Source organism: Limulus polyphemus, unplaced genomic scaffold (genome assembly GCF_000517525.1).
Source record: "Limulus polyphemus unplaced genomic scaffold, Limulus_polyphemus-2.1.2 Scaffold0, whole genome shotgun sequence".
In the NCBI taxonomy this organism is placed as follows: Eukaryota; Metazoa; Arthropoda; class Merostomata; order Xiphosura; family Limulidae; genus Limulus; species Limulus polyphemus.
The window spans coordinates 1586873-1607215 of record NW_013665610.1 but is presented as its reverse complement, the minus strand read 5'-3'; the positions used below and the strand labels follow the sequence as shown (position 1 = coordinate 1607215).

The following is a 20343-nucleotide window of genomic DNA, read 5'->3' as shown; positions in this document are numbered from 1 at the left end:
ATGTGAGAACCCAACTCAGTTGATAGCAGCTCTGACGTAGTGACGGGAATTTACATTATCATTGCTTTAACAATTTCCACAAAAGGTGAGTACACTCTTCAACAAACCAAAGTAAATTTAGGTAAATTTTCTATAGTTATAATTTTGACAGATATTAAAATATAATTTATTTATTTTGTTAGTTTTTCTATTTAAGATAAATGATGATCGCGGTTGCTTGACGAAGGACGCAACGTTGTAAAAACCACTTCGTTGAAAGGACAATTGAGAAGCAAGGGCCAAAATGAAAAACGTTGACTGCACTTGTTTTGCAATATTTTGGTGAATGTTTCTGCTTTTTGGCTCAAGCATTGTTATGAAATTATTCTAATTTTGCAAGGTGTTTACTCTGAAAATTTGTGCCCTTTGTTTAACGTTACAATATTTTCTACAAAAACAAACCACGGTTATACGATTGACATTATCTCTCCGGGGTTCGTTAAAAGAAATATCTATCTTAAGGTACTGCAAGTAAAAAAATATATATAAATATATATTTGGGTTGTTATTATTGTGAGGCGAGTAACAGACGGTGCTTATAATTAAAATCAATAGTGATTATCATAATTGAATTGTAATTGTCATTATAATAATCAACAATAGTTTTAAGATGTCAAGTGAACTTTTAATTGTAAACTAGCAAAATGTAAAACAGGGACACAAGTATATTCTTAGACACAGTGTTTTAAAATGTTTGAATTTTTAAGTACGTATAGTAAAAAAAAACTTTCGCAAAAGTTACAAGGAAAGCTAAAGGGGTAATCTGAAAAGAAATTATACTTTTTTTTTCAAAATTCATATTATGATAAAGTTAATTTTTCTACCTTGAAACTATCTTAATACGACATATTTCGATTCACCATCATGACGTTGTAGTTAGTAAGTCTTAAGTTTCATAGTTGAGATAAAAAGGAACAACAGAGTTAGATGTTTAAAATTTCAAGTCTAAACATCAAAGCGCTTTTGGTAATTAATCACTCATACACAGATAACCCGGTTTACTTTGTTTTTGCTAACCAGATGCTAAAAGTAATAAGATTAAAGATTATAAGTCATTCACTTAGAAACATTACAAAGGATCATTAAATGAATCAAAGCTGCTCAAACCAGCATTTAATAATTAAAAATCATCTTTTTTTTTAAATCATTAAAGTGCAAAATAAATGGAGAAAAATTGTTATAATCATAGCTCTCATAAAAAAAAAAGTTAAATCGATTACATAAAGCATGTAAGTAAACATAATAATTCCGTTAGGTATTAGTTCTTAAAGTAGGGTTAAAGCATGAATACACATTATCATCAGTTTTTCGTTTGTTATTTGCACACACCTTCTTAAATAAATAAATAAATCGATTGAACTCAAGATTTAATCAATTTAACTAATTCCAAAATCGCCGTGTAAAAGACAAACTTTTAACAGTATTATTTATCTGCTCTTTTTATTTAAATTATCGGATTGAACAGCATAATTTTGTTTCATCACGAGCAAAAATATTTAATTCCGTTGCACATCTCCATAGATTTGACGCACAAAACTCAATATTTATTTAGTCTAACAAAATTACTCAGTATACTGCTTAATTCACACAAAAAATCATCATGTACGAGCAAAAATATTTAATTCAATTGCACATCTCCATAGATTTGACGCACAAACTCAGTATTTATTTAGTCTTACAATAATACTCAAGTATTCTGCTCAATTCACACACTTAAATACTTTTATAAAAGGTTATGGAAGAGGTAGTAAGTGTAGATAGGCATAAAATTAATCATAAAACTGCTTTCGACTAATCAGCATGCCATTCATAAAGCATTGTTTTTTCTTGGTGAAATTAGTATATCTGATAAACTATGGAGTGAAATTATAGTTAATATTCTTTCATATACTAACTCTTATTGATTTATAGTGCAGATTTTATACATTTTAAATAGAGGAGATTGATATAAGTATTTTAATTCCTGTTTATCTCGAGCAAAACTTCCAAACACTGTTGTCTTTGGCGAATACTGCACGTATATTAGCTTGATGTAACGAAAAATACTTGCAAATAGACACTAAGAGTGTAAATTTTGCAAAGGAAAGGGTGCTCTTATACAAATCATCAGAGAAAGTAATTAACCTAAGCTCTTTAGGTTCGTATTAAAAAGGTGTAGGTTCAAGAAATTGTTTGTACATTCAGAAAAAAAAAAATCTTTTATTAGGCCTCATGTGTTCCATTATTGTAGAACTTCCATGAGGGTATATCAGAGAGAAATGTAGGCTGATCGAATGAACACTCTAATTAAAAAATTTTAGACGACGAAACAGACTTTAAAGAATGAACTTGTTATCTTTAAAACCCGGAGAAAAAAAAATATACGAATTAAATGTGTAAATTGATTAAAACTTTGAAAAGGGTTTGTAGACAACCTGTTTAAGGTATTTAACAATAAACACTGGCACAGTGATTTTTTTTTAAATATGAGAAACTATTGATAAACATATATATATATATACACGCATTTTCCAATGCAAATACCCATCTCTTACAATCACTAATCTATAGAACGGTTTGAATTATAAAGTTGTCTCTGTTCATCGTTCGATTTCATTTAATTTATAAAAAGCAGAGCTGTTATTTGATCACAAAATATAGTTGTTCTGCGTTTTACTAAATTTTTTACAGTGAAAAACAATAAGCGTTTTAAATAGTCTTAAGTTCTAAAGAAACCGAGTTTCGAAGATTTACTTATTTTGGTTTGTTTTGCGACAAAGGTATTTACTGCAACTGTAATGTGGTCTTCAAGCTTAGTGGCGTGGCTTCTACTATTGTCTTTAGGGGTCGTGAAGGTAAGTGAAGCTTATTTACTTTAATTTTTAAATGTATTACATTCAATATTCTGCGTTTGTGCGCTCTTATTTTTCCTTAAAACTAGGTGCTTCATTCTTAATAACCAAATTCTGTACATTTAGATTTTAATTTTCAAGGATTTATACAGAGAAATAACTTATGACTTTGAGCTTTCTGTAATTTTTGTTCATATTTGTAGAAGGTTTGTGAGGAAAATTTAAGCTATTTCCAGATATCGTGGGATAATATATCATTATGAAATTAGATTCATTCAAATAGTTAGGCTTATTTTTTAATAACCCCAGATTTCCTCTCGTTAATTTAAGTGAAAACTGCATATTAGATATATGCAATATTGCCATCAGATGAAAGTTGTATGCTAAGGTAAATATAAGGTACATTTATACAACTATTTGTGATAGAATCAGACTCTTAAATACAGTTACAAACCAAATTTTAATTTCGAGTTTCTGAATATTTGTTAAAGACATAATAATATAAATATTAAAATATTTAACAACATTTACCTACAGAGCGTTGACATCTTGACGGTGAGGGTAAAGGTTGTTTGTTGTTGTTGTTGAATTTCGCGCAAGGCTACTCGAAGGCTATCTGCGCTAGCCATTCCTAAGTTTGAACTCATAGAATAAATGGAAGACAGCTAGTTAACACCATCCACCGCCAACTCGTGGGATACTTTAATAGATTAGTGGGATTTGACCGTTACTCTTACAGCGCACCCACATCCCCAGATATATTTTTTTTCTTTTGGGGTGACAGGGCACGAACCAGGAAAATTTGTGAACCACAATCTGTCATTACAACCATCGGGCCACATTCCGTCCGAGGGTGAAGAACATCTGAAGGATGTATGAATTAAAAACTGTTAAGACAATGACGAATAAACGAGTTATTCGATCTCTCCCTTGAACCTGATTAAATATCAAGGAACATTTGGGAAAATAATCTGTTCTGAAGCCGCTGTTCTTTCTTTTATCTAATATTTAATTAAGAAATGATTTAACTTGATTACTAAGTTTCTTCACGACACTTAAGCTTCCTTTCAAGATTTGTCTAATTTCATGGAACAGTTTCTGTGAACAGATCTTAACACACTCAAATACCCATTATTCTTATCCAATTGGCTCCAGCTCCATAAAATATGATGTAAAAGAATTTATACTTTTTCAAGAGATATAAATCCTTATTGTATTTGACTTTGCTTTATGATTCAGATTTTCCGAATTTAATGCAATGAGCATTTGGCGTTACATAACCTTCAGAACCAAATGGTTTCAATTCCATTTTAACATTTAACAAAATTTTTGTTTCTTTAGAAACACGTTATTAATGTACAAACTCGACATTTTATTACAGTTTGCATAAAGTTACACAATTGTTCCTACGAAATTAGTATTTTTATATAAATATTGCTCTCAAACAATACCGAATAAAATAATTCTAAAATATATCGAAAACTAGAGGGACACTCTGTCGAGTGCACACTTCCGCCAAGCAGCGTTGATCATATTCGGCTCTCAAGAAATATGAAAATGTGTCCGTATGCCCGTCGTTATCAACAGACTTAGGCAATTTTTGGCAGGACAATGAGGAATAATATTCCACATAAGTCCTCCAAGCTTCATCAAAATCCAATCATTTTTGATTGAGTCGTCCCCCAGTGCCACAGCGGTATGTCTACGGACTTACAACGCTAGAAACCTGGTTTCGATACCCGTGGTGGGCAGAGCATAGATAGCCCACTGTGTAGCTTTGTGCATAAATTCAAACAAACAAACAATTGATTGAGTTATAGAGTAAAAATAGTGTGAAAAATTGGTCTCCATATTAACAGATAAGGATTTTTTGGATTTTCGTGACTTTGCTGTGACTTTGACCCTCCAAAAACTAACCATTTCTAAATTGGATTATAGCCCACAAGTATACCAACTTTCGTCCAACTCCATTCAGCCGTTTTGGAGAAATCTTGCTAACAAACACACACACACACAGGGATGAAGACATAGACTCCGTCCACCAATATAAACAGCAACTTAAAAATCAGGGTTGTGCATTCGAAGCTCGTGCTGCAATTGCTACTGCCATCTTTTATTATAACGACGACACTTCACTATTTGTAGATGGCAGGGAGTAACTCACACCCTCATTTGAACATATCGGAAATTTCGGTTATGTGAATTATTGTCTCGCAATTCTACTAACCCTCACAGTTGGGTGATATAAGAACATTAAACTTTTATCAAGTTTTCTTAGCCCTTATAGGGTGAAGCTCTTTACTCACTTTCCAAATTTTATCCTAGAATTATCTACTATTAGGTTAAGTACACCACAATATTTAAAATCAATAAAACACTTGGTCTGTGAAGTTGCAGAGGTTGGTTTACTTGTGACTTAATGCTTTATGTTTGCTGCATTGCTAGTCAACATGTTCTGTTTGGGAATTACTGTGCTGAAATGTAGCATCAAATATTTAGATATGCTTTCGTCATTCTTGGAATTTGAAGCCAAATAAAAGGCATTAAATACGCGTGAATTTACTGCATGAAAGCTAATCCTAGCTGTCATACAGTATCAAAAATGAAACTGTTAGCACCAACGTCATACAGTTTGATGCTTGTATTACTTGATGGCATAAAGGCCAATTTTTGAAAACACATTTAATTCGGACTTTTATTTAAATCCATTATGGTAGCGGCCATTTTTGTAATAGCGATTCGTGGAAGCCTTTTTTTATATATATTATAGTTAAAATTGAGACTTTCTAAAGCCAGAAAACTGCAATTATTGATCCATGCCAATGCACTTCCCCTGGTACATTTCATACATGGTTGAAGTGGAAGTAAGCGACGTTTTCCTCTATCTTTGCTTATGAAGAGAAAGATCTCCACTATTTCTTTCGAATATGAAATTGATGACATTGGAATAATGTGTTTTCGTCTGAACACTTGGAAATCATAGGCAGTTTTCTTACAAAATTCTTTAGAATGATTTTGTGAACGTGACATCCGAAGAGTTTCAGACTTCTCATACCGTTTTATTCCTGAAAGGTAAAGATACATTCTTTTTGAGTTATATATGTATATATTTGCATGTCTTCCTTCGGTTTCTGAAGAACCAAACACACGATATTCTGATTTCTATTTTGAAGTCTCTAAATCCAATTTAGGAATTTCATCTTTTTTTTTCTTTTTTGACACACTGCAATTTTTTAACAAGCAGTAATAAATTTCCAAAATGAAAAGTTCATAAAAAGTACAATTATCAGAGACTTACATTAATAAAATTAATTCAATTGAAATAATTATAATAAATGCATTGTATTGATAAGAAGACAAGCTTGTTTTCTAATGAAAAAATATATAAACCTGTGTTAAGAAGTCATCCAAATTATATTCCTTTAAATATGCTTTGTATTATAATTAGCTTACTCCCCAATCATAAGTTTCCAAACATGCTTTGTGAGCAATTCACGTGATTATGTTTTGTTTGCGAGGAATATTATTTGTATACAAGAAATTTAACAAAATGTCTACTAATCTGTGCTGAAGTTGTTATCTTATTTTCCAGGATATTAAAGTCCTAGCAAAGTTAAATATTTTTATTTACTTTAAATTTTTGTCTTCTTGACATTTATATGTTATTAAGACACTTTGATAAGTGACACTTCGCATGTTGAGATAAAAGAGAGTTATTATAAAAATACATGAAAACTTTTTATCACTTGGATATCCTACTATATATGGACATGGCCAGGTGGATAAGACGTTCGACTCGCAATCTGAGGGTCGCGGGTTCGAATCCCCGTCCCACCAAACATGCTCGCCCTTTCAGCCGTGGGGGCGTTATAATGTAACGGTCAATCCCACTATTCGTTGGTAAAAGAGTAGCCCAAGAGTTGGCGGTGGGTGGTGATGACTAGCTGCCTTCCCTCTAGTCTTACACTGCTAAATTAGGGACGGCTAGCGCAGATAGCCCTCGTGTAGCTTTGCGCGAAATTTAAAAACAAACAAACAATACTCTTCAAGTTTTAATTTTCAGTTTTGAAAATTGTCTTTCGGTTTGTGCGTTTCACTAACCTTAACTCTCAGAAACCTTTGTAATTGACGTATTTTCAATAAAACGTATCAACCAGAACAAGTAAAATTGTCAAAATCGAAGACAAAATAGTCTCGTTGACGTATTTTCCAATAAAAAGTATCAACCAGAACAAGTAAAATTGTCAAAATAGAAGACAAAATAGTCTCGTTGACGTATTTTCTGTTTAGAGAAAGTTGTGACATTTGGGGATAATCAATGATATTTCTTCTAACATTCTCACATCGATGTGCATTTACAAATATCGTTCTTTTATAAAGATAATGCTTTATGGAATAAAAAAATTCAGTGACCGTATGTGATCACCTATATGTTGACAAACCTTAAAAATATCTGAGGCTGTCTTTCATGAACATTTGAAAATTACTTACATAATTCAAGTATTTGTAACTAATTAACATTCCCAGTAGTCACCATGTTGGATACTCATAATTCTCAGTCTAAAATTTGAAAAAGGTTCATTTTCCTATTTTTTAATAACACGAAATTATGTACTTAACCTCTCTTTATTTACTTCGTTCATTTGCAACTGTATAATTCAGTTATCAATTTCATATTGATTTGTTTTACATGGTTATAAAAAATGACAGTTTCTTTAGATAAGTGTTTAAGATTTTAGCTTATTTGAATATAAACCTGTGTATCTGGGTTATAGTACTTAGTACTTCTTTACTTTTACTTCTGAGGCCCTGAGTAATGAACCAAGAAGATAAGAAGGAGAAACAAAAATACAAGTGTGGCATAATGAGTGTTTATGAGAAATATATAGATCCTTATATTGATGTGAGAGGGATGGAGAGTTTATTATACTGTCTTCTGTTAATTACTATTATCAAACAAGTATAGTCATTTATCTTTAGCATTACGTTAATTATACGTGTGCACTAAGAGCTTCAACTTTTATCTTTTTGGCCAGATTTGTTTTTTTTTGTTACTTATAAAGGATTTCCAAGAAATTTTAAAATAATAAGTTATTTCTATATTTAGTAATCGATGAACCAAATAATTTCATAAAGTTTTTTTTTTAATAACTGTTGCAGGAAGCCTGAAAAATCTATTTGTCTTTTGATTCATAGAATTGAAATTGATATTTAACTTCTCGTTTATATTTCCAACACTTTAAAATATAATTCACTCTTTAACAAGATCTACCTTCCTAAAATACTGGGATTATTAGATTTGTTGTTTAGTTCTATATATATTCTTATTTACTGAAATATCTTAATATCGTGAAGGTATAAACACATGAATAGGATTGAAATGAGCCAAATCTGAGTTTTGTTTTCGCTTTTACATAGGTAATGCGTATGGGTATGCTGTGATACATATTATGCTTGAACATTAAATCAAACATTAAATGGATTGTCTAAGTACATGGAATAATTTGATATAGTTTTGAATCTCATATCTTTCAGATTCTTATACTATAAATTATTGAGTATGAACATAACGTGTTTTGTAGCTCCATAGAATTAAAACGTTGTATTATGAATTGCAAAGGAGAAAAATGGAGCTATTGGTATAGGTTACTTTGTACTTTCTTATTTCAAATTTTATAAAATACGAGTGCATATGTTTTTACGAGGAAATTACAGCATTAAGAAAATAGAGAATTGATACAACATTTTATTCTTTTATTTTTTATTTTATAATAATATTTTGATCATAGTGCAAAACTACAATATTTTTTTGTTTTGATTAATAAGTCACATGGCGTGTCAGCAATACAACTGCTAAAAAAAGAGGCACGGAATACTAAAATATAACAATTATCCCAACAAAAGCGGATAGAAAGAGGATAGGCTTGCTGTCTGAAGAGTCTAGCAACTTCTTTGTCCATTAATAGAAACCGTTTTATGATCCCCCGGAGGACTGGAAACATGGTGACTCATCTAAGGCAGACTCCTTTGTACACATGCTCATGTTTCATAGCAGACAGTAGCTGCTGTAAAATTACGCCATCGGGATTTTTAGACTATAACATATCACACTTTTATGTGAACAAAAAAAATCAACCGAATAATGGGGATTCCATTACAGATCAATATTGCACACTGTTCCACGATGAACAGGTTAGCTAGGTTTCAACGTTTCTATTTATAACAACTTTAATACATACCATATGGCACATTGATTTTTGATCATGGAAACTTCTTGATTATGTATTGATATTCATAGTGACTACATCTTTATCATTTATATGTGTGTCAAAAATAGTACATTTACACAATCAATTTATAGTTATTTTAGTTTTGGGCATCTGCTTCTAATTTTTAAGTTATTGTTTCGTTAATTTTCACATGTAAGTCTTGCGAATAGACTCGAAGTCTTATAGGCGACCTATTCACACTGAGCTTTGATTTTTCTGATATCTCTCTTACTGTTTCTGCCATATAGTTTTATCTATAGGAGTTGAATTGTTTTGGCTTTCAGTTTTTGAAATTATGTTATTTATAAACACACCATGTTTTTTCTACCTTTCAGTATTAGTAGTAGAAAATGTTCATAATTTATTGTTTTGTGCTGTTTTCACACCACACTAGTCAAGAATAGCGTTAAGTTCCATTCACTTTAGCTGCCCAAGGTATGATGTCATTCACCTAGAGTAACACCTTTTGTCTTCTCGTGGAAGATATAGTTGTAAGGCCATCTATGATAGCTAAAGTTAAACATGTGTCTCTTCCACTAGCGATCAGGTGACCTCTGGAGGTAACAACCTCTATTTTCATTTCATTGGGAAATGACTAGTCACGTGAGTAGTGCTAGTTACTTATGGTAAAGCTGGCGTTAACAATTTAAATAGTACACGTAAGAATTAGGTAGTCCAGAACAAGCTCTCAGGAGATTTAATCTGGAATGCGATCTTGAGAAATTAAGTACACATTTTCCCTGTGTTGGTCTCAAATAAAGATTGTTAATTTTAATTGTACACTGGTGTTTAGCATTTATTTATCTTTAATGACTTCATATTCAAAGAACATAGATTTACTTTGCAATATATATATATATATATATGTATCTTGTAGAATCTCCTGTTATTAGCAGACCTGTCATGTCGCTCTTTTACTTTTAACCTTATAAAATCAACATCTTGCATTTGGGATATATTTTACTAGGAATTTGATATCGTTATATAATTACAAGGTACTGAATATAGTAACGATCTTGTATTATTTGTAGAGTGATTGATATTCATGAACATCCTGATACATTTATATGACAACTGATTTTATTGGTAACATTACATTCTCATCAATATCTCATTTTACCAGTACCTCAAAGAAAATGAATTGTGTAAGCCTTACCGATTTTCTTTAGTATGACGATATCGGTTTATTTGTACATATACACAAACATACATACATGTAACATTGAAATGCCTAAAACACATTCTATACTTTCAACAGAACTTTAAACATCGTTTACTTTGGTATTCTTAGAGGGGATTGATAAATAAAACAAAAGAAATAAGTCACAACAAAGGTCGATGTTTCTTTCATATAACGGTGAATTTATTTCCTTGTTTCAGAATATTCTATAAAAGTTACACAAGAAGCTTATCTGTCGTCATTAGAGAGTTTGTTTGTTTGTTTGTTTGTTGTGAATTTCACGCAAAGCTACACGAGGACTATCTGCGCTAGACGTCCCTAATTTATCAGTGTAAACTAGTGTGAAGGCAGATAGTCGTCACCACCCGCCGCCAACTCTTGGGATACTCTTTTACCAACGAATAGTGGGATTGACCGTCACATTATAATGCTCCCACAGCTGAAAAGGTGAGCACGTTTGGTGGAACGGGGATTCTAACTCGCGACCCTCAGATTGCGAGTCGAGCGCCCTAATCACATGGACATGCCGGGCCACACTATATATTCAATAGCCCTTCAGCAACACCAACCACCACCTCTTAGGCTATTCGTAGATGACTGAATAGTGGGATTTGATTGCCACTCTTATAGCGCACATACGGCCCCAAAGTGTAGATTGCGATTTTGCAATAACAGGACTCAATCCTTGAATCTTCGGATTCACAGTCCAAGAACGCTAAACATTAGACTACGCTTGGCCCATAATAGTGAGATTCGCTCTCCCTGTCTTCCTTAACTACTTGTATTCGTGTGCGTAATTCAAACGTTATCTTATTAGGCTTGTCATACCAGTGAGTTAAAAGTAATACCAGACGTTATTATCTCTTTCAGTTTTCTTGAATTTTGTCACTATAGAGCATTCTTTAAAATGTATTCCATTCACATAAACACGAATAGGCCAATATAGATCCACGTCCTCGGTACTTAGAAAAAAAACGATAGGGGATTTTCTCAGTTAACTCAACCTGAAATATTGTGTTTAAAGCTCGTTCAAATTTTCGTTTGTTTGTTGTTGTTGTTTTTAGCAAGGTCTAAGGACTAAATAAATGTGTTTTCTCAATAGAAGGAAATATCCTGAGTTTTAAACCAAACGTAGGGGCTGGATGACTCACTTTTTAAATTTTTAAATAAAAATCAACTGTGAACTTTGAAATAAGAATTTTTGATACCAACATAAACTGAACACCTTCCTCTATTACATAACAAAGACAAGTCACTTATCTCTTTGATAATTTCCGAGGAAATTAACATAATAGAAGAGTGTACATTTTGTGTCAACATGCCCCGAGTATGGAGTAAGTTGACACGCTCTGGAGTGACTCACGGATGAAATTAAATCGTAAAACACTTTATTTATTTTAGTATATTTATTGCACATTTACGTAAATGAAATAAAAAACAATTTAACTGTTTCTCACCATAATACCTACAAATACAGTTTGAAATTCAAAGTTTAGAAAAAATATCACAAGGAAATAATACAAAGGGAGCAACGCAATGAGGAATTTTAATGAATTTTAATTAATTTTTTTCAACATTTACATATTAATTGAAATTAAACAAAATATAATTGAATATTTTTGTACTTGTGGGATTGTTTGACACGAATGTCATTACTCCAAGTGAAATATGTCAACGTGCCTCAAACCGCCATCTAGCTAGAAATGACTTGTGTGTTGCCGTTCCAATCAGAGTTACCAAATAAAATTATCTACCATTATATAGCCGAAAAAATGTACTTTCAAACACTATTAGCTTAATTTCTCGTGACGAAATATTAAATATGATATAAAATCTTTGCAATAGAAAATATTTACTAACGTAAGTGAAAATATAAGTTTTTGTTTGTAATTATGCACAAAGCTACGTAATAGGCTACCTGCGCTATGCCCACCACGGGTATCGAAATCCGGTTTCTAGCGTTGTAAGTCCGCAGACATACCGCTGTGCCACTAAGGGGGGCTATTAGTTTTTACTCTTGCACACGACAGAGGCTTTCGATTACCATGAAATTATAGCAGCAAGTGACGCGTGCTTATACGTGTTGGTAATCATGATATCACGACTACCAGCTAACTTCAGCATATGAAAGGTATCAGCATAATGTCAACCAGCCCCTGTCGGCCAACCAGCCACGGTTTCCCCTAGGCAGTTTGATTACGCGTGTCTTCTTTATTCAAAGAAATAGGTTTATAAAAAGCTCTATAGCAAGGTCTAAAAGTAGTTTTCAAAGAAGTTGATCGTTTCAGGATTTTTGCGGAAACATGCAAAAAGATATTCGTTCATAGACATCGAGCCCTACATTTTAGCGTTGTATGTCCTTAAACTTACCAGTAACCCCCTAGAGAACACTATACTTTAACAACATTTATTTCTCAATTTTTGATACATTTGTGTGGATTCAAATAAAAATTATTTAAAAGAAATGCGAATAATAAAACGTAATAATGTTATCATAGCTGCATTTAAGCTGTTATCCTAGTTTTCATTCTGTAAACGTTGTTGCATAAGTAGGAATTATTACAGTGAATACACAAAACGCTAAAGCTTAATGTGCTTACACTTAAAGAACAATACATGAAAACTGTCAACAAGTTTCAGGTCTAACAGTGCTTCATGTAATAATTTATTAAGCATGCCTTTTCAGGTTAAGTTATTAATTAACTTTAGAAGCCCCCCGTGTTTTTTTCTACAAATCTTAAAATATTCATGTTCTTGAAGTTTAGTAGAATTGCATTTAAAAACTAAAAACAGACGTCACAACGCCCTTAGTTACCAAATCATATAAAGCAGTTAATAATGAAAACTGAACAACAAAGAAACTATAAGTCATAAAATTAATTGAAAAAATATACTTCTGTAACGATAATTCCCCATTAGTAGTTAATACTATATATATAAATTTTTTAGATTAAGTCTAAAATAATTCGCACAGTAAGAAAATTAATGTCTAGTCATCAAAGATAGGATGAATATAATAACATTATGATAATGTAAAGTCATATCGAATTTCGTTACATGGATTCATCTGGTACATACTTTCACTATTAGTATTGTTTTCCTGCAAGGGTCATATTCGATTTAGTAATTACAATATATAAATGATAATAATAGGGGTGTATACGCTAAATTGAGATAGTATTTGTTTGGTTGTAGTTAAGCATAAAGATACACAATGGGCTACCTGTGCTCTGCCCACCACGGGTATCGAAACCCGGTTTCTAGCGTTGTAAGTCCACTGAGGGTTGAATTAGTGAGAACGTTATTTCGAATTATAAAAATTGTCAGATATAACAGGAATTATAAGCGGGTTCATGTGTATTTGATAAAAAAAAGTGGGTATTTGATACGGTGTTTTAATATTCTATTTTATTGAAGCTTATATATATTTTGTTTTATATGTCAATCTTTTCGTGGAATAAAATTCCAGTTTACTCTTTTATCAGAAACAAGAGAAAAGTTTAAAAACCAAAAAAAAGGGCAAAATATAGATGATTTAGAGGAAATGACGTCATACGTGCATGAGTTTTGACGAACAACCACTAGCGATAAATGAAGTGTATAATACAACAGCTTGTTCCTGTTTAATGTTTGGATTGATTTCATATGATTTCAAAAATAATTTTCCATGTTTCGTTTGTGTGTATGTAAATGAAAACAGAAACTTAGTTGACGTAAAATCCTCGTGTTGAGCCAGCCTAGCCTTCTTTATAAGTAATTGAATAACATTGAGATCCCAGACACCAAACATAATGAGCAAACATGTGTATTATATAGCACGGTGACTCCTTTGATGGGCTAATTATAGCAATTTAAGTTCTTTTTTTGTTCGAAGTCCTATGTAGAGTTATAGTTTGAACAAGGTCAGAAGTTTTGCAATTGTAGAATAACCATGGTAAGTTTAAAGTAAATCAAATTACAAATTCCTAGTTATTTCTGATGTGAATCAAGTTAGATATCTACTTACAGATGTAGAACGATTTCTGTCAGAGAGAAATTAATGCTAACTGTCATGTTAATGAATTTTTATTATAATAACTTTATTTTAACCAGAACCATCAAAAGGCCAATGAAGTTTAACAGACATATTTCCACAGTGATTTTACAGCAACAAATAAAGAGTCAGTCACCTTTTCAAATATAAGTGGCCAGTAGCCAACAAAAAACCATTGTGAGCTACAGCACTTGGGTAACGTCATTTTTATGATAGCCCCAGGGATATTGATTGGTTAGAAGATCGTAGTTTGACGCTAGAAGGTGAAAGAAAATTGGAAATAACGCTCCTGGTGAGCTCGATACGAGTTACAGAACGGTGGTGACTCAATATGTTTAAATCGAGAAGTTGAGACATATCTAGCGTAATTTCGTACAGATGACTGACGAATATAAAGAGAGATTTTAAGCTTTATCACACCCGCCAGTCAGAGATGTGTATTTGTAGTAACGAAAGGGAAGGGAATATTATGGATCGTAATTTATCCAGTGTGTCTGCATGTGTGAATAACTTTATTAAAGCGAAAAATAAATAACAAAATGCGCTCCGAAACTTAGGTCCTTAGGTACATTAAAAGAGTGACAATTGAATCCCAATATTCGATTAAATTAGCTTAAGAGTTAATGATAGGTGGTGTTTAGTAGGTGTAGCCTATAGCTTCTAAATTGGGGACGATGGCGCAGATGACCCTTGTGTAGCATTGCACAAAATTCAACAAAAGGAACAAAAGAAAAAAAACGTGTGTGTGTAGGCTTTTTTTTTAATAGGTTTTAATGAAAACCACCCTATAATATTTGTTATTGGCTTTTGTGAAGATTTTTGTTATTATAATAATTTTAGTTATACTGTTGTCAGAAAATATCTAGAGCTATGGTAACTCACTTATTTGCTTACTATTTTATAGCAGAATTGTTCGACTTTAAAAAAATATCATCTGACATTGATAAGCGATAGGAAATCCTGCGAATAGAGCAAGCTTTTTTTTTTACAGTCTTGAGAATAAACCTAACCATAAAAATACGTTTCTCTTGTAAACCTTTTGTGTCTAAGTTTATTTATATACATATGTGTATGCATGTAAAAACGTGTTTTGAACAAAGCCACTCTAAAAAGCGACAACCGAGTAATTTTACTGCATGAGCAAGGACATTGTTTTACCGAAAAAAACATTTCCTAGAGGACTTTCTATGGCGCTTTCTTATTTTCCTCTGAATCACCTGCTGTTGTCGACCTTGAATGAAAGAAGGCAGTTTCTCTACTCATCGAGATTTGGAGGCTACAGTCACCATCTGCTCTTGTCTGACATTCTTGTTACATAGTGCGGTGTTTCTCCCCCTCCCCTTTCCCTGTGTCCTTGCACTCAGTTAAAAATCTGAAATGTTTTCAGTCTTTTTTTTTTTTCCACTGGGAAATCTTTCTACAAACTTGAAGGAAGTATTATTGTATGAAAAGAGGCTTAGTGAAATGCTTGTATTTTGAGATATTCATAAAAATTCATAACCATACCGTATACATTTTATTTCAAACAAGCTAAGACAGCATGGAAGGGAAACATTCTAAATAACTCTTATTTACATAAATTCATTTTATATATTTTTTTAGAAATCTAAATTAAAAACGAAATGTCAAAGAAAAAGCTACCTGGAATTATAAGTGCACCTGTTTAATATTTACACAAGTTGATTTTATGCAAATTGGAAAATTGTAAACTTTTTATTCCAGGTAGCGTTTTTCTTTGACATCTTGTGATTAATTTTGATTTGAATATATATATATATATATTTGTGTGTGTATATAATAAGAATTCAAAGATTCTATGATACCACATTTTTCAGGCTTACTGAATTGTAAATGGACCCTCTCCGCATTTCATTTTCCTTTTGATATGCGACCCGGCATGGCCAGGTGGTTAGAGCACTTGACCCGCAATCTGAGTGTCGCGGGATCGAATCCCCGTCCTACCAAACGTGATCGCTCTTTCTGTCGTGGGGGCGTTATAATGTGACGATCAATCCCACTATTCGATGGTAAAAGAGTAGCCCAAGAGTTGGCAGTGGGTGGTGATGACTAACTGCCTTTCACTGCTAAATTAGGGACAGCTAGCGCAGATAGCCCTCGTGTAGGTTTGCGCGAAATTCAAAACAAACCTTTAATATAGAGGGACACGACCTATTTAAAACGGTAAAACTATTGGCCTTTTACTTTTTCAACTTATGCGAAATGTAATATACTTAAACCAACTTACTAAAGATTACTGGAACATAAATTGGTACATTCATTACATACATAACCTGTTTGGAGATTGGAAACTTAATTGTGGTTAGAATGTTGTTTAAAAACTAGTCGTATGAACAGAGTTGTTAGTTCGCTTCACAGTTTTCGTGCAAAACTTTGAATATGAGAGACTAGAAGGAGTCGTCTAGTCAACAGCGCCCACAGCCAACTCTTGGATGATTGAATAGTCGTAGTTGGATTTCACCGTCACTCTTAAAGCGCATCCATGACGGCTCAGTAGTGCGGAACGAATTTTAGCAACAACGGGACGTGAACCATGAACCCCCTGATTCACAGTCCGAGCTCGATAACTACCAGGTTACACTCGACCGCATTTGATTAGATGATATTAGTTTAGAAGTTCTAACAAGCTAAATTTGTATAGTCGTGCTTCATATCCATCATATTACATTTATTGTATACTTCAGAAGCACAATCCTTACATTCTAGTCTACAATGTAATCTTACATAAAGATTTAACAAGACACTGCAGGAAGCATAGACGTATATTGATCTTTCTAAGACATATTCGTGAATTAAAAATCACCATGTACATGTCACGTTTTTTCTGCTTCGAGTAGCTTTCCAGTAGATGGTAGAATCTCGTTGTGCCATCTGAAGCATTATTTCGTGAGCATACCAACGAACGTACTCGTTTGTTATGTCTATGCACGACTACTACTTCATTTTAGTCGCTTAGCAACGAAATAAACAAAAGCCAAATTATCAGCGGTTTCTGAATCGAATGTAACTTGGTCTCACGACAGCAGACGTTTGTGTATTCGTTCCTGATCTTCGCACAAAGCTACTCAAGAGCTGTTTATTATAGCCGTCCCTAATTTTGAAATAATTTTTGACATAGAGTTCAGCAGTAGCCACAATTGTGAACTTCAGTTTTAGCAAGAATGTCACCATCTTTAGCTTTATATATTATTTTATTTTTATCATTATTGAATTTATTTATTTTTGCTCGTTCAACAGATGAACAATTATGAATTTTAGTACAGAACTTCTTTGATGGTCACGCGTAGCAAATGGAAATTTTGTAAACACAGAACATTCATGGAGTCGTTGATTAAACTAAAATTGTATAATTGCAACTTAATTTATCTTATTACAATATATATTTTTTTGAGTTCAGTTCACCTAGCATATTTATTCTTACGCAGAACATCTTACACTCAGTTTACAAGCGCAAACTATGGACATTTTTTATTAGATTCCATGAGAAGCAATGAATGTAAAGGAACCGCAACATGTATTTGAATGCGATATTTTTGAACAGTGCTACTTTTTTCAAGGAAATTTCCTGCACATCCAGAAATTTACATCCATCAAATAAATTATTATTAGAGAGCATAAGGCATAAATTATATTTATTCTTAATGTATACGTATAATGTTTTTAGTTTAATTGCAAGAAAAAAAGTTTATGTCTACAATAGATTAAATATAAGTGATTTCTACCTTGTCTGAAAACTTTGCCGAACACCATTTTTCCCATACATTAGTAAAATACCCCATTTCTTTTCATATGTAAAGTAAATTGGTCATGTGATGTGTCACGTAACTGCTTGGGGGTTTTAAATGCAAATTACTCATATAGTGAGCAGTCTGTTAGATGATTGTTAATAACAAAGTTTTTCTGATTTTCATTGGTACGTGGCTGTAGAGCGCCCGTCTAGCAGAAACGTCGTTATCTTAAAAATAAAATTTTTCTCTTTTTTTGTTTTTGACTGGTTGTTGGCAGACATCTGTCATCAGAGTCTATCAACAATGGTAATCATAAGAGAATGTTTGCGCTACTAGAAAAAAGTATGGAGCAGGTGACTAACGAAAGGAAAGAAAAAAGACTTTTAAGACAAGCTTGTAAAGTGCAACATTCGTCCGAATGTGTCTTAATTGGTCGATGCCACGCAAAGGACATTACAGAAATTGTTGCATGGCAGCTGACAATCTGTTCAAACACTTCTTATCTCAGATGCAAAAGGGAATGCATGGATCTAGTTTTACATAAAGCTCTAACTGTGAGCAATGAGCGACTGTAAATATAGGTTGTGGTCTGATTAGTTGCACTTCACTTTGACTTTTTTTCTGTATTTTGTCGATCGTGTACATTCCTTCGTTAATGATAATCTGTCGATCATGTGCATTTTTTCGTTAATGATAATCTGTCGATCATGTGCATTCCTTCGATAATGATAACTAATGTTGCAGATGTGATCTGCATCCTATGTCCAAACGTCTCATAGCCAACTTTGAAAACAGAAATCGTTTTTGAATGTAAACAAAGACAAATATTTGATGGTGTGTTAGAAATCTGTTGTACATGTATGCAGACGTTGCATACTACTTCAAATTCAATTGAGGTTTTCCTCCACATAAGATCCTTTGAGTGTTCCACACTTTTATTGTATATAGATAACATATATAATATCTGTTGTACATGTATGCAGACGTTGCATACTATTTCAAACTCAATTGAGGTTTTCCTCCACACAATATCCTTTGAGTGTTCCATACTTTTATTGTATATAGATAACATATATAATATCTGTTGTACATGTATGCAGACGTTGCATGCTACTTCCAACTCAATTGGGGTTTTCCTCCACACAAGATCCTTTAGATGTTCCACACTTTTATTGTATATAGCTAACATATATAATATCTGTTGTACATGTATGCAGACGTTGCATACTACTTCCAACTCAATTGGGGTTTTCCTCCACACAAGATCCTTTAGATGTTTCACACTTTTATTGTATATAGATAACATATATAATATCTGTTGTACATGTATGCATACGTTGCATACTACTTCCAACTCAATTGGGGTTTTCCTCCACACAAGATCCTTTAGATGTTCCACACTTTTATTGTATATAGCTAACATATACAAAGTTATTTTTTTATTAGTTTAATTCGATTGTTAAAAAATTAGAACAACTTACAAATCGCTTCTTTTCTTTCTTTTTTCGGTAAATTAGTAGTATCAATGTCGAAAGGTAGCATAATGTCCCAAATTATGGGTAATCCCCCCCCCCTCCCCAGTCTAGCAGTTGTAAACACTTCAAAGTTTGATATGATAAATATAAAAACTCAGATTTTTTAGGCAAAACATACTCCTTAAAATAAATTCTTAGGATAATAAAGCCAGATTTAAATAAGAGTCTTTCATTGAAACAGCGTCTCAATTTTTTGAATATTTACAGTTTTTGTAATTATATTAAAAATCGTAAGTAAAACGTATGAATTTGTCCAAGCTGGATTCTAATGTTTTTTAATCTACTGAAAATATTGTATTCGTTTTCCACTTCAAAATATTATTGAGACGTGTCAGTTAATCATTATAATTAAAAGATGTTTACTTTCTACATTATAAAACATTTTATCAAATTTTGAGGACTTTGATAAATTAATACCTCGAAACTTCGAAGAGAAGCGTTTTTGTTTGTTTGGGTTTTCGCGCAAAGCTACACGAGGGCTATCTATGCTAGCCGTCCCTAATTTAGCAGTGTAAGACTAGAGGTAAGGCAACTAGTCATCACCACCCACCGCCAACTCTTGGGGCTACTCTTTTACCAACAAATAGTGGGATTGACCGTAACATATAACGCCCCCAGGCTTAAAAGGGCGAGCATGTTTGGTGTGATGGAGATTCGAATCCGTCGACCCAACAAATTGCGAGTCGAGTCCCCTAACACCTGGCCATGCC

General features: G+C 32.7%; 1 protein-coding gene across 1 annotated transcript in view; it reads left to right on the top strand.

The window, feature by feature from the left end:
- The window catches only part of LOC106478102 (follistatin-related protein 5-like), a 109011-nt gene continuing 88668 nt past the window's right edge, over positions 1-20343 (top strand). Inside the window, exons 1-2 of the mRNA XM_022393657.1 lie at positions 1-85; positions 2799-2873. Coding sequence (XP_022249365.1) covers positions 2817-2873 — 57 coding nt within the window. The 5' untranslated portion in view covers positions 1-85; positions 2799-2816. The remainder of the gene's footprint in view (positions 86-2798; positions 2874-20343) is intronic.